The sequence below is a fragment of the Pipistrellus hanaki genome, assembly GCF_964339955.1.
Source record: "Pipistrellus hanaki genome assembly, chromosome: 5".
Taxonomy (NCBI): Eukaryota; Metazoa; Chordata; class Mammalia; order Chiroptera; family Vespertilionidae; genus Pipistrellus; species Pipistrellus hanaki.
Window position 1 is genome coordinate 91,502,099 of NC_140507.1, and position 12,277 is coordinate 91,514,375.

The window sequence follows — 12,277 nt, forward strand, 5'->3', positions numbered from 1 at the left end:
GTGTGCCTGGGCTGTTTTCCACATGTGCACATCAGGCCCATTGAAACGTTTTAACAGTTGTTGTGTGACAATAGTTGTGTAACGTGTATTGTCTCCTGTTCTTCACTGCTGTAAGCAAGCCTGCAGTGAACACCTTTAGGTGTGCCTTTGTGTATTTGTAGCTGGTAATAGCATGAAGAAATTGAGATGCTCACTGGGCACAGTGCTTTTGGAAAGTAATTTTGGCATTATGTATTTTTCGTAAGCCATAAAAATATTCATAAGCATTGCCACATTATACCTCTGCAAAAAATAATCCCCCCAAAAGAGAAAGTTATATGCCAAATATTCATTGCATGTTTATATCTGATAGCCCCAAAACTGGAAGTAGTTTAAGTATCTTTCAATAGGAGCATGCATGTGTGAATGTTGAAGCTTCCACTCATGTCAGCCATTAAACTGCAGCACAGCCACTGGCAAGCAGCAGCCTTAAGGAAGGGCGGCACGTGGTGACTGCCTTCAGCAGCACTTGCACCTCGCAAAGCACTTTGGTGGCCCGTGAGCTTTTGCAGATCGGGGTGAGGAAATCACATCAGAGTCTGTCTGCTCTAAGATTAGAATCCTGTACAGATTAAATATACAAATGAATAAGGACTAGAAAGGAGCTTAAGAAGTTGAACTTATCTAAATGATAATTGCTTTTTGCCTTTTTCCTTTTTTGAGTTAAATTTCCCCCCTTTATTTTAAAATGTAAGTAGTAATGTTGCAATAACATTGCGATAACCTTTGACATGACTCAATTTTGGTCCATGTGTAAATTGAAAATATTCATTAAAATTCTCATCAATACTCAGTATTTTTTAAGCATAAATATCTGACAAAATCCTAGCAGTCTCTTCCCAGAAAAATGTTATATACAAGTGGGCAAGCAAAACAATTTGGGGCAGTTCAGGGGCAGTCCCATCACCAGGAACCCAAGGTTTGCAAACCCAGAGTATGGTTGTCTCCGTCCCCCAAAGCCCCTCTGAGCGCTCCTCTCTGGGCTCACCTGCACGTGGGCACTCCGGTGAGTAAAGGTGTCTAAGCTACAGTTGCTTACAGAAGCTCTGGCAAATCTGTGAGCTGACGTGTAAAATCACACCCTTGCCATTGGCAAATCATAGGAAGCAAAGCGAGCAAGCTGCTAGTAACTTCATTTCTGGGCCTGGAGACTCGGGTGTTTGCTGCCTTGGTCTCTGGCCCAGCCCTTAGGTTCCCTGCACTGGTCATCTGTAGGGAGCCAGCTCGCATTGGATGGAGCTCATCTGTTCTGACCAGGGCTTATGGACTCTTATCGTGAACCACCTGACTCGAGAACCCCCTTCTGTGTTGACAGGAGCAGAACCCTCCCAACGTCCCTGTGCCAGCCCAGGCCTCCAGCGTGGGGACCCAGCCGCCCACTGTGTCCGTGGCCAGCACTCACAGCAGCACCCCCTATCTCAGTGGCCAGCAGCAGGCGGCTGTAATGAAGCAGCATCAGTTGCTTTTGGATCAACAAAAGCAGAGGGAGCAGCAGCAAAAGCATTTGCACCAACAGCAGTTCTTGCAGAGGCAGCAGCACCTTCTGGCAGAGCAGGTAAAGGGAAAAGGGGAAGAAAACCGTCCCCGTCCACCCCTCCCCCTCCCCTCCCCCCACATCTCATCCTGCCTCCCGGGCCACCGCAGCGGCCACGGCTCAGCTGGGGGCCATGTGAATGTGTGCTCGTGCATGTTTGGTAGTAGAGTGCTTTGCCCTTTTAAACCTCTTTCTGTGAGTGTGGCATTTCTCAGACAGTGGTGGTCTGTCAGTGGTGTCAGAAGCAGCTTTTATGTCATTTTGTGGGGACTAATGAAGGCAGAATCTATGGCTAAAACTGTATGTGTTTGTGGCATTTGTCCTTGTTCTTTATCGGCAGATGCCAGTGCACTGAGCTTCCCACTCTGCCAGTTCACTGTGGGACCCCGCTTCGTGGTAAATGATAGGTCAGCAGTGTGATCAGGCAAGTGAAGACCTGCCTGAGGTCCTGGGTTTGTAGAGCAGGACCAACAAGCTCCCTCTGAGTCCTGCAGTTCATCCACTTGGTCACCAAGTTAAGTGGGAAGGTGCCAAGGTTCTCAGGATTTTAAATTACATCCTTAAGACTTAAGAGAAGCCCTGGCTGGGTTGCTCAGAGGTTAGAACACCAGCCCACATATCAAAGTGTTGCAGATTCAATTCCCAGTCAAGGGCACATACCTCAGTTGCAATTTCATCCCCAGCCCTGGTCGGGGCATGTGCGGTAGTCAGCCAGTCAATCTCAATCTCTCTTTCTCCCTCCTCCTCCCTTCCACTCTCTAAAAATAAGTGGAAAAAGAACATAAGAGAGAACTAGCCATCAATGGTTCAAGTTGATTGAAAATGACTTTGAAACCCATATCACTACTTTGGTTCTGCCATTTTTTAGAAAACAGCTCTATACATGACACAACCCACTTAAAGTGAATAATTCTGTAGTTTTTAGTATATTCAGAGTTGTGCAACCATCACCACAGTTTTAGAACCTTTTATCACCTAAAAAGAAACCCTACCCAGCTGGCATGGCTCAGTGGTCGAGCATCAATCTATGAACCAAGAGGCCATGATGTGATTCCTGATCAGGTCATGTGCCCAGATTGTAGGGCATCAGGAAGCAGCCAATCAATGATTCTCTCTCATCACTGATGTTTCTTTCTCTCCCTCTCCCTTCCTTTCTGAAATCAATAATATATATATATATATATATATATATACACATATATATTTATTTTTTAATATATTTTTATTGATTTTGTACAGAGAGGAAGGGAGAGAGAGAGAGAACTAGAAACATCGATGAGACAGAGTCATCGATCAGCTGCCTCTTGCACACCCCCTACCGGGGATATGCCCGCAACCAAGGTACATGCCCTTGACCGGAATCGAACCCAGGACCTCTCAGTCCCCAAGCTGACGCTCTATCCATTGAGCCAAACCGGTTTTGGCTATATATATATATATATATATATATATATATATATATATGAAACCGTAAACCCTATATCTATTAAAAGTTATTTCCCCCATCTTCCAAGCCTACGAAACAACTAATCTACTTTCTTTCTCTATAGTTATTCCTATTTGTGAATATTTTATGTAAGAGGATTCAAGGTTCAACCTTGTTGTAGCATGCATCATTATTTTCCTGCTTTTTATGACGGAATAATATTCTGTTGCATGAATATGTCATATTTCATTGCTCAGTTTGTTGGTAGACAGTTGGGTTGTTTCCCGAACTTTTTGTGGACATATGTTCTCAGCTCTCTGAGTGTATGTCTAGGGGTGGGACTGTGGGTCCTGTGGTAACTCTTGTGTTTAACCCTTGGAAGAATTGCCAGACTCTTCTACAAAGTAGCTATACTGTTATACATGCCTACAGCAGTGTAAGGAGGTCCGGTTTCTCCACATTTTCCCCACACTTGTCTTTTTTGTTCCTGCCATCCTAGTGCATGTGAAGTTGTATGCCATCGTAGCTTGTGCCTTCCTTCAGAGTGATTTTGTTTGTCTGTTTTTAATCCTCATCTAGGATATTTTTTCCCCATTGATTTTTCCAAAGAGAGCGGTAGGATGGGGGAGAGACAGAGAGAGAGAAACATTGATGTGAGAAAGGCATATTGATCGGTGGCCTTTTGCATGAGCCCAGGGAATCGAGCCTGCACTGAGGTATGTGCCCTTGACTAGAATTGAACCCGTGACCCTTCCGTCTGTGGTCCAACACTGAGAAAACCGGCTAGGCCTCAGAGTTTTTATTAAAAATCACCAAAATTAGATTGTGAGCAATATATGATAGTCCTCCAGAGTCTGTCTGTGAGTAACGAGCTTGGACAGTTTTCTTTTCTCTGATGTAACACCGTTTTTCTTTTACGTGGGTCTTGTTTTGTTCTGTTCTTGGAATTTTTTAGGAGAAACAGCAGTTTCAGCGCCATCTGACCCGCCCACCACCCCAGTACCAAGACCCGACCCAGAGCACCTTCCCACAGCAAGTTGGGCAGTTCACAGGTGAGGGGCAACGGGGATGGAGTGGGGCGGAGGAGGTAGGCCTGCCCCGAGCAGGTGGGATGTCCCCTTGTGTTGAGTCCCTGCTCTGTCTAGCTTTTCGCTAGGTGCTCAATGAGTTTACTTTGCTCATATAAACGTCAGTCTGCCTACAGAGCCTGCTTTCAGTCACTCTGAGGGCCAGAAGAGGGTGAGAGAGGCAGACCACTTTGGCTAAGTATTTTGGCTGTGTCCCTGGCTATACGGTCTTTTGAAGCAAAATCATATCTAGTTGAAAGATATCAATAGGAAGTGTCTTCTGTAATTCTTTTTTCTTTTAATTTTTATTAAATACCAGAGGCCCAGTGCACGAATTCTTACACGGGTGGGGCCTCTCTGGGTGGCCTGCAGGATCGAGCTGAAACCGACTCTCTGACATCCTCCAATGGGTCCCGGATTGCAAGAGGGTACAGGCCAGGCTGAGGGACCCCACCGGTACACAATCAGGTCAGGGAGGACTGCAGGAAGGCTCCAGGGCATGTCTGGCCCAGCTCACTCAATCCTGATCAGCTGGGCCCCAGCAGCAAGCTAACCTATTGTTCGGAGTATCTGCCCCCCTGGTGGTCAGTACACATCATAGCGAGCGGTTGAGCAGCCTTAGCATATCATTAACATATTATACTTTGATTGGTTGGACAGACAACCGGACAGTTAGCATATTAGGCTTTTATTTTTTTTTAATATTTTATTATTTTGTACAGAAAGGAAGGGAGAGAGATAGAGAGCCAGAAACGTCGATGAGAGAGAGAGTCATCGACCAGCTGCCTCCTGCACACCCCCTACTGGGGATATGCCCGCAACCAAGGTACACGCCCCCGACCGGAATCAAACCCGGGACCCCCCAGTCCCTAAGCCGACGCTCTATCCATTGAGCTAAACCGGTCTCGGCTAGGCTTTTATTATATAGGATAATCGGGAGACAGTAGTTTACAGGATCATAGAGGTGTCGGGTGTACATTTCTGTGATATGTTATCTGTGTGCCCACCATCCAAAGTCAAACCATCTTCTGGCACCATTTCTGTAATTCTTTTTTCTTTTCCTTTTCCTTTTTTTTAAAAATATTTTTATTGATTTTTTACAGAGAGGAAGGGAGAGGGATAGAGAGTTAGAAACATCCATGTGAGAGAACCATCTATCAGCTGCCTCTTGCACACCTCCTAGTGGGGATGTGCCCGCAACCAAGGTACATGCCCTTGACTGGAATCGAACCCGGGACCTTCCAGTCCGCAGGCTGACACTATCCATTGAGCCAAACCGGTTTCTGCCCATTTCTGTAATTCTTAAGAAAGTTCTTTGCTTCACCAAAATGATCTCTCACAGTTTCCGGATCAGGAGACACAATGCACCTCTGTGGGCTTTGCTGCTTTTTTTCTTTCTGCTCACTTTGGGGTCACAAGTGGCAGCATCAGCCCTGGACAGCTGGCCAGGAAAGGAAGGCAGCACTCTGGAGGGTCTCAGCTGTCACAGGTCAGATTTGCACGGGAACCTGGCTGCCATTGCTCAGTCTGGCACTCCAGAAATACATAGAGATGCCAGTGGACAGATGCAGTGAAATGTGGTTTGCTCTAGGAATATCTTCAAAACCTGTCCTTTTTTTGGTCAGTGACTCTCACTATAGTGTCCCAGGGAAACTGACCACAGCTGTGCATTCTGGAAGAGCCCAGGTGAGTTTTATGTGCATGCTGACCAGGAGTGAGGAGTTGAAGTCAGCAGGCATCTCAAAAGCCTGGGTCTTAGCCAGCGTTCCTGCCTTCCCCCGCTGTGGTTGTTATGGGCTGTCAGTGGGAGTGAAATAGACTGTATCTTTTCCTCCACCCAGTTTTTAGTTAGGTGCAAGTGGAGAGAGTGAGAGGAGCAACAGAGTGCTCGGGTAAGGAAGGCCAACCCCCAAACAATTGCTCTCCTACCCACAAAAGCCTGCCTCAGTGAGTGCTGTCACCATGAATCCACTGCTTAAGGCAGAGGTCCAGACAGCAGGTTCCCTGAGGACAGAGCTGTCTGGCACATTTCTTGGTGGGCGCTGACCAAGAGCAGGCGCTGACTGCAGTCTGTACTGCTCCGCTCCCTGAAGAGTAAGCGCAAACACTCTGTCACCCCTGGGGGGGGCGCGTTTGCGTGCATCCCTCATCTAAGTGACTTACCAGCTCCTGCCCAGCAGGGTCTAAGCCACAGTCACAAGCCAGTTACCCTTCGGCTGTGCAGCCCTGCCCTTCCCACGGCAGCCACAGCTCTTGTGAATCTGGCTTTGCTGTCTCTGCAGTGCTGTCTCTAACCAGCTGGACGCTTTGGCCACAGCCCAGCTACAGCGTTCCCCGCACAGACTGCCTTTGATAGCCTCAGACCTCTGCGTACACTTTCCTCTCTATCTAGAGTCCTGTTCCTCCAAACTGCTCAACTTCTGTCTACTCTTTTTAAAAAAATATATTTTATTGATCTTTTACAGAGAGGAAGAGAGAGGGATAGAGAGCTAGAAACATCGATGAGAGAGAACCATCAATCACCTGCCTCCTGCACCCCTCACCTACCCCCCCCCACACACACACACACTGGGGATGTGCCCGCAACCAAAGTACATGCCCTTGACCGGAATCGAACCTGGGACTCTTCAGTCCGCAGGCCGACGCTCTATCCATTGAGCCAAACCGGTTTCGGCTACCTTTTTTTTTTTTTAATCAGTATTTACTTTGCTTAGTAGTAAAACTTTTAAAATTTTTTATTGATTTCAGAGAGGAAGGGAGAGGGAGAGAGAGAGAGAAACATCAGTGATGAGAAAGAATCAATGATCAGTTGCCTTCTGCACGCCCCCTACTGGGGATCAAGTCCTCCAACCCAGGCATGTGCCCTGACCAGGAATCGAACTGCAATCGCCTGATTAATATCTTCGGGTTTTTTTAATATATATATATATATATATATATATATATATATATATATATATATATATTATTGATTTCGTAGAGGAAGGGAGAAGGAGAGAGAGACAGAAACATCAAAGATGAGAGAGAATCACTGATCAGTTGCCTCTTGCACATCCCCTACTAGGGATTGAGCCTGCAACCTGGCATGTGCCCTTGACCAGAATTGAATCCAGGGACCCTTCAGTCCGCAGGCTAATGCTCTATCCACTGAGCCAAACAAGCCAGGGCTTGATTCATATGTTGACACTCGCCCACTGAGCCACACCAGCCGGGCATGCCTACCCTTTTAAAACACAACATACTCATCGTCATCTCTGAAGCCTTCCCCAAGTCTCCCAGGCATTGAGCTTTCATCCCCTGTGCTCCCCAGCCTGCTGCCTGGTCTTTGTGTAACCCTGTCACAGCACGTGGTGCCTGCACCTCCCAAAGGCAGGTCCTGAGGCAGATCTTAGGAGCCCCCAGTGCCCAGCATAGGGCCTCACGGAGCAGAGATTGGGTGGGCCTCGGAGGGCGAACCAGTCAAGTCCACTGGCTTCTCTCTCCTCACTCTGCCCTTCCTCAGCACCTGTCTTAATCTCCTTATTGCTGCAGCTGCAGACGGCTGCCCCTCAGCCCGGGCTCTCAGGTTCCACTGGATTCTGTTTGTGCCCATAGGCTGGCAGCTGCACCTTGGGTCATAGAGGTGTCACCACCGTGGTGGTCAAGAAATGTCAACTTGAGCCGAAACCGGTTTGGCTCAGTGGATAGAGCGTCGGCCTGCGGACTGAAGGGTCCTGGGTTCAATTCCGGTCAAGGGCATGTTCCTTGGTTGCGGTGGGGAGTGCAGGAAGCAGCTGATTGATGGTTCTAGCTCTCTTCCTTCCTCTCTGTAAAAAATCAATAAAATATATATATATATTTTTTTTTTAAAAGAAATGCCAACTTAATTGACAGAATCTACTCTGTCTTCTAGGGTCTTCTGCTGCCGTGCCTGGCATGAACAACTTGGGTCCATCGAACTCCAGCTGTCCTCGGGGATTCCCTCAGGCCGGGAATCTGATGCCAATGGGCCCTGGACACACCTCGGTTTCCTCTCTCTCCTCAAACTCAGGCCAGCAGGACCGCGGTGTCGTTCAGTTCACTGGCTCCCAGAGCATGCCGCAGGGCAGCCTCTATGGCATGGCCTCTGGCATAACCCAGATGGTTGCCCAGCCCCCGCCACAGGCCACCAACGGACATGCCCACCTTCCACGGCAGACCAGCATGGGCCAGAGCGCCTCCGTCTCCGCCGCCTACGGACAGAGCTCTCTGGGCGGCTCCGGCCTCTCCCAGCCACACAGTAAGGGGACGCTGAACTCGGGTTTAACTAAGCCACAGGTCCCGAGGGTGTCGGCAGCCATGGGCGGCCAGAATCCCTCCTGGCAGCATCAGGGGATGCCGAACCTGGGTGGCCAGGCCCCAGGGAGCGACTCCGTCAGCTCTTTCCCGGCAGCCCCCAGCTTCCACCTGCAGCAGGCCCACCTGAAGATGTCCAGCCCGCAGTTCTCCCAGACGGTGGCCAGCAGGCCCATGGCCCCCATGAGCTCAGCGGCTGCGGCGGGGCCCATGCTGGCCCCTGTGAGCGCGCAGCAGAGGACCAGTGCCCCCGCCCCGGCCCCTCCCCAGGGAGCCCCACAGCAGGGCCTGCCGGGCCTGAGCCCTGGCGGGCCTGACCTGGGGGCCTTCAGCCAGAGCCCTGCCCCACCCATGGGAGGCCGAGCAGGGCTGCACTGCACCCAAGCCTACCCTGTGCGGACTTCGGGCCCGGAGCTGCCCTTTGCCTATAGCGGGCAGCCGGGGGGCAGCGGGCTGTCCAGCATGGCTGGCGACGCCGACCTGATCGACTCACTGTTGAAGAACAGGACTTCGGAAGAGTGGATGAACGACTTGGACGACCTTTTGGGGCCTCAGTAACGGGAGGATTTATGATGTTTTCAGTGTTCCTACATCCTGTATTTCTGTTCTCACATTCAACAATGAGCAACTATTTGGACCAAAAGCTCAGAGCCCGGGTTGCTGGGTGGGTAGAGCAAAGGCTGAGTCCGAGGCTTCACCAGGCAGGATCTGCAGAGCCCCCTGCTCCGAGCCAGCAGTGTGGTCTGTCGGGCTGGCCCCAGGCCATCTGCTGTGTTGGGACAACAGGACGGGGTTCTCCGGTGGTTTTCTATCCAAATGACCAAAACCCAACAGTTAGAGCAGTGAAACCCACGTCAGGCTTATAAAAATCTGTGCCATCATGTCGGCTAAACCCAAGATTTCTCCACTTGCCCTAATGCTGGGGACAAGTTTTTGTTGGAACTTTATATATCAGAATTATTTGCAATTTGTAGCAGATTAAATTTTTTTAAAAGTTTAAAGCAGAATAGGTGGTGGTTGGAGTTAATTAAGTGGCATTGGAAACCTAGGGCTTCCTTTGAAGAGCCTCTTTTATTGCTTTTTGCCGGCTTTCAGGGCGTGTCACTGGAAAACCTCTTCGTAAGTAAAGTCTGTGACTGCAAACCGGGCCCCGGTGCTGTGAGATGGCAGCAGCCCCTCCTTCCGGAGCGGTCTGGGCCGTGGTGGAGGACCCCTCCTCCCGTGCACTGGCAGCAGGCCCGCAGGCTGATGCAGAGTGCGGTAGTTAGGATGCCTGAGTCCCCGTCTGTTGAAACTCCCCACCTTTGGAGTTAGTTTCTCTGACAGCATATATTTAATGTATTAGAAGGGGATCATTGTTGAGTTGTGCACAGATGTCTTTCCTTCACCCCATTCGCCCTTCCTTTTTCTCCAGCCCAACTGGAAAACCTCCTTTAGGCAACACTTTACGAGATGGGAGGGGGAGAGCCATTGCAGGTCCGCAGGGAGACCCCGCAGTGTGGGGGAAGGGAGTCCCTCCCCAGAAGGACCGATTTGGGGAGGGAGAGGGAAAGGTGTGCCCCTCAGGCTCTGGGGGGCCCAGCCAGGCCCCTCGAAGGAACTCCACTTCGTTTTCACTCTTGCCACTGCCGTGTCAATGATTGCACTTTTAAAGGTAATTGCTTTATAACACTAACACATCCTTTCTAAGGACTCAAGGGGATTTCTCTTGTAAGGTCTATGAATTAATGGACTTGACTAAGCTAAGAGTGGGCTGCTTGTGGAAAATGAGGATGGAGAGAGCACTTTGGTATAAGGAAAGCAAAATGGTCAGCGCAGGGTGAGACCCTTTCACGGTGATGGAGAGAAAGTGGTACACGGAAGAGTGGGAGTATGCAGAGTGGTCTCGAGAAACCCCAGCTCCATTTCCCTGGAGTCTCCGAATGGTTAATGCAAGGAGTGTCACCCGTACAGAATGAGCCAAGGAGCAGATTCGTGCGGCCAGCCTGCAGGATGGGGGTTGTACTCATGTTGGTAATGATTTGCACCAGCCGTGCCTTGCTGGGGGTCCTTGGACCCTCGGATCCTCTTCTCTAATAGCCATTTTTCATCACAAATGGTGATGTTGGGCCATTTCCCCTTTAACTGCCCTCCCTGCCTTTCCCTGATGTGAGCTTAGCTTTCGAAGAAGGGAATGAGTGAATCATAGAGCCAGTGAAGATTCCACCCTCTGAGTGAGTTCCCCCGTCTGAAGGGGAAGAGGGTGACTTCAGCAGGTTTTCTACCAAAAACAGTGGGTGAAGGCTAACGATGGGCCCGTTCCTCTCCCTCTGGCTGCTGCTCACCTCTGTCCCCAGGGCACTCCACCTCCCTCGGGAGGGCTGCCCCAGCCTTAGTCCTGGGCCACCTAGAGAGACAGCAGGCTTCTCACTGCTGTGGTGTCAGAGCAATAAAATGTGATGCTTGGGGTCCCCCAGGGAGCTGCCCGTGGCTTTATTTATGAACCTGGTTTCTGGGTAGTTGGGGGGAGAGGACCCCGCTGCAGTGCAAACCCTCCCCCCGTCTTCCAGGAGCTAGGACTCAAAAGGGTGCTCGGACTTTGTTATACACATTTGCTTTGTGTAAATAAATGTTTACAATTTTATATTAAAGATGGAATAAGTGTTAGAGCTTCTGACTGTATATTGTTTACTTTTATAGATTTTTAAACTATGATCTTTATATGTGTTCTGGGGAGCTATGGTAAGTTTTATGACAAACAATTGGTATTAACTTTTTATTGTCATCAAAGTACATAAAAATTCTATTAATCCCCTTATTCTTCTACTTCCCTTAACTCTGGTATACACCAAAAAGAAATCCTGCCTCGTTTTATCATTATAAAATAATAAAAGTATTTTGCTAGTATGGAAACTGCCTGTGTATTGACTTAACATGGCAGTGCCTGCAGGGTGGGCAGCATGGTGTGGGCCGCGACTGATTTTTTTGGGGGGTTTTGCTGTTTTGTTGAGCATAGGGGGCGGGGTGTGGCTTGGTTTACCTTGGTATTTGAAGGTAGATATGAAATTAGAACTCACATCATTCAGGGTCACCCAGCTCTTCCCTCTCCGGCTCTCCCAGGTCTTTATGTCTAATGTGAGGGAAGACGATGAGGCAAGACCTCCGTTCTTATCTTCTTGCGGGAAAGATTTCAATCAAGAGACAAAGTAGAGAAGCAAACAAGAATGTATTAAACAAAGCAAAATGAACCTAGGAGAGTGAAACAAGGAAGGGCATAGAAGCAGCAGCAGAACCTAGGCTGGGAAGTCAGAAAAGGGGCCTTGCAGACACAGGGTCAGGGGGTTGGCCTGGGACAAGCTGCTGCTGCCCACTGCTCCCCTGGTTGCGAGCTTCATGGTGTCCCTTAGGACTAGGGTGTATGTGCCTGTGAGGGAGGGGGAGGGGAGGGAAGGGTTTGGGTGTGCTCCCTGGAGGGGGAGAGCCCACTGGGACCTTCATTTTCACGGGTTTTAAAAGCGGGGCATTTCGGGGAGGTCTTCGAGATGGATCCAGCAGCTTAATGCTCATAATGTGTGTGGTTAGCTAATGGCACTTAATTGGATTTCTGTTATCTGTCTCCCTGAGTAGAGGATTTAAGCTATTTACCCTCTGGTGGGGGAGAAGTGCAAACCATTTACCCTTTTTTCTTTTCTTTTTTTTAAGAGAGAGGATGGGAGATAGATAGATGGAAACATTGAGGAGAGAGAAACATTGATTGACTGCCTCCTGCATGCACCCTACTGGGGATCAAGCCCACAACCCAGACATGTGCCCTGGTCAGGAATTTGAACTGGGGACCTCTTGGTTCATGAGTTAACGCTCAGCCACACTGGCCAAGCACACACCACTTACTCTTAAGTGTTCTTCATTTAGGGAAGA

General features: G+C 49.3%; 1 protein-coding gene across 1 annotated transcript in view; it reads left to right on the plus strand.

The window, feature by feature from the left end:
• The window catches only part of MAML1 (mastermind like transcriptional coactivator 1), a 56,030-nt gene extending 44,997 nt beyond the window's left edge, over window positions 1–11,033 (plus strand). The window contains exons 3-5 of the mRNA XM_084885209.1: window positions 1,355–1,594; window positions 3,955–4,051; window positions 7,959–11,033. Coding sequence (XP_084741335.1) covers window positions 1,355–1,594; window positions 3,955–4,051; window positions 7,959–8,938 — 1,317 coding nt within the window. The 3' untranslated portion in view covers window positions 8,939–11,033. The remainder of the gene's footprint in view (window positions 1–1,354; window positions 1,595–3,954; window positions 4,052–7,958) is intronic.
• The last annotated feature ends 1,244 nt before the right edge of the window (window positions 11,034–12,277 follow it).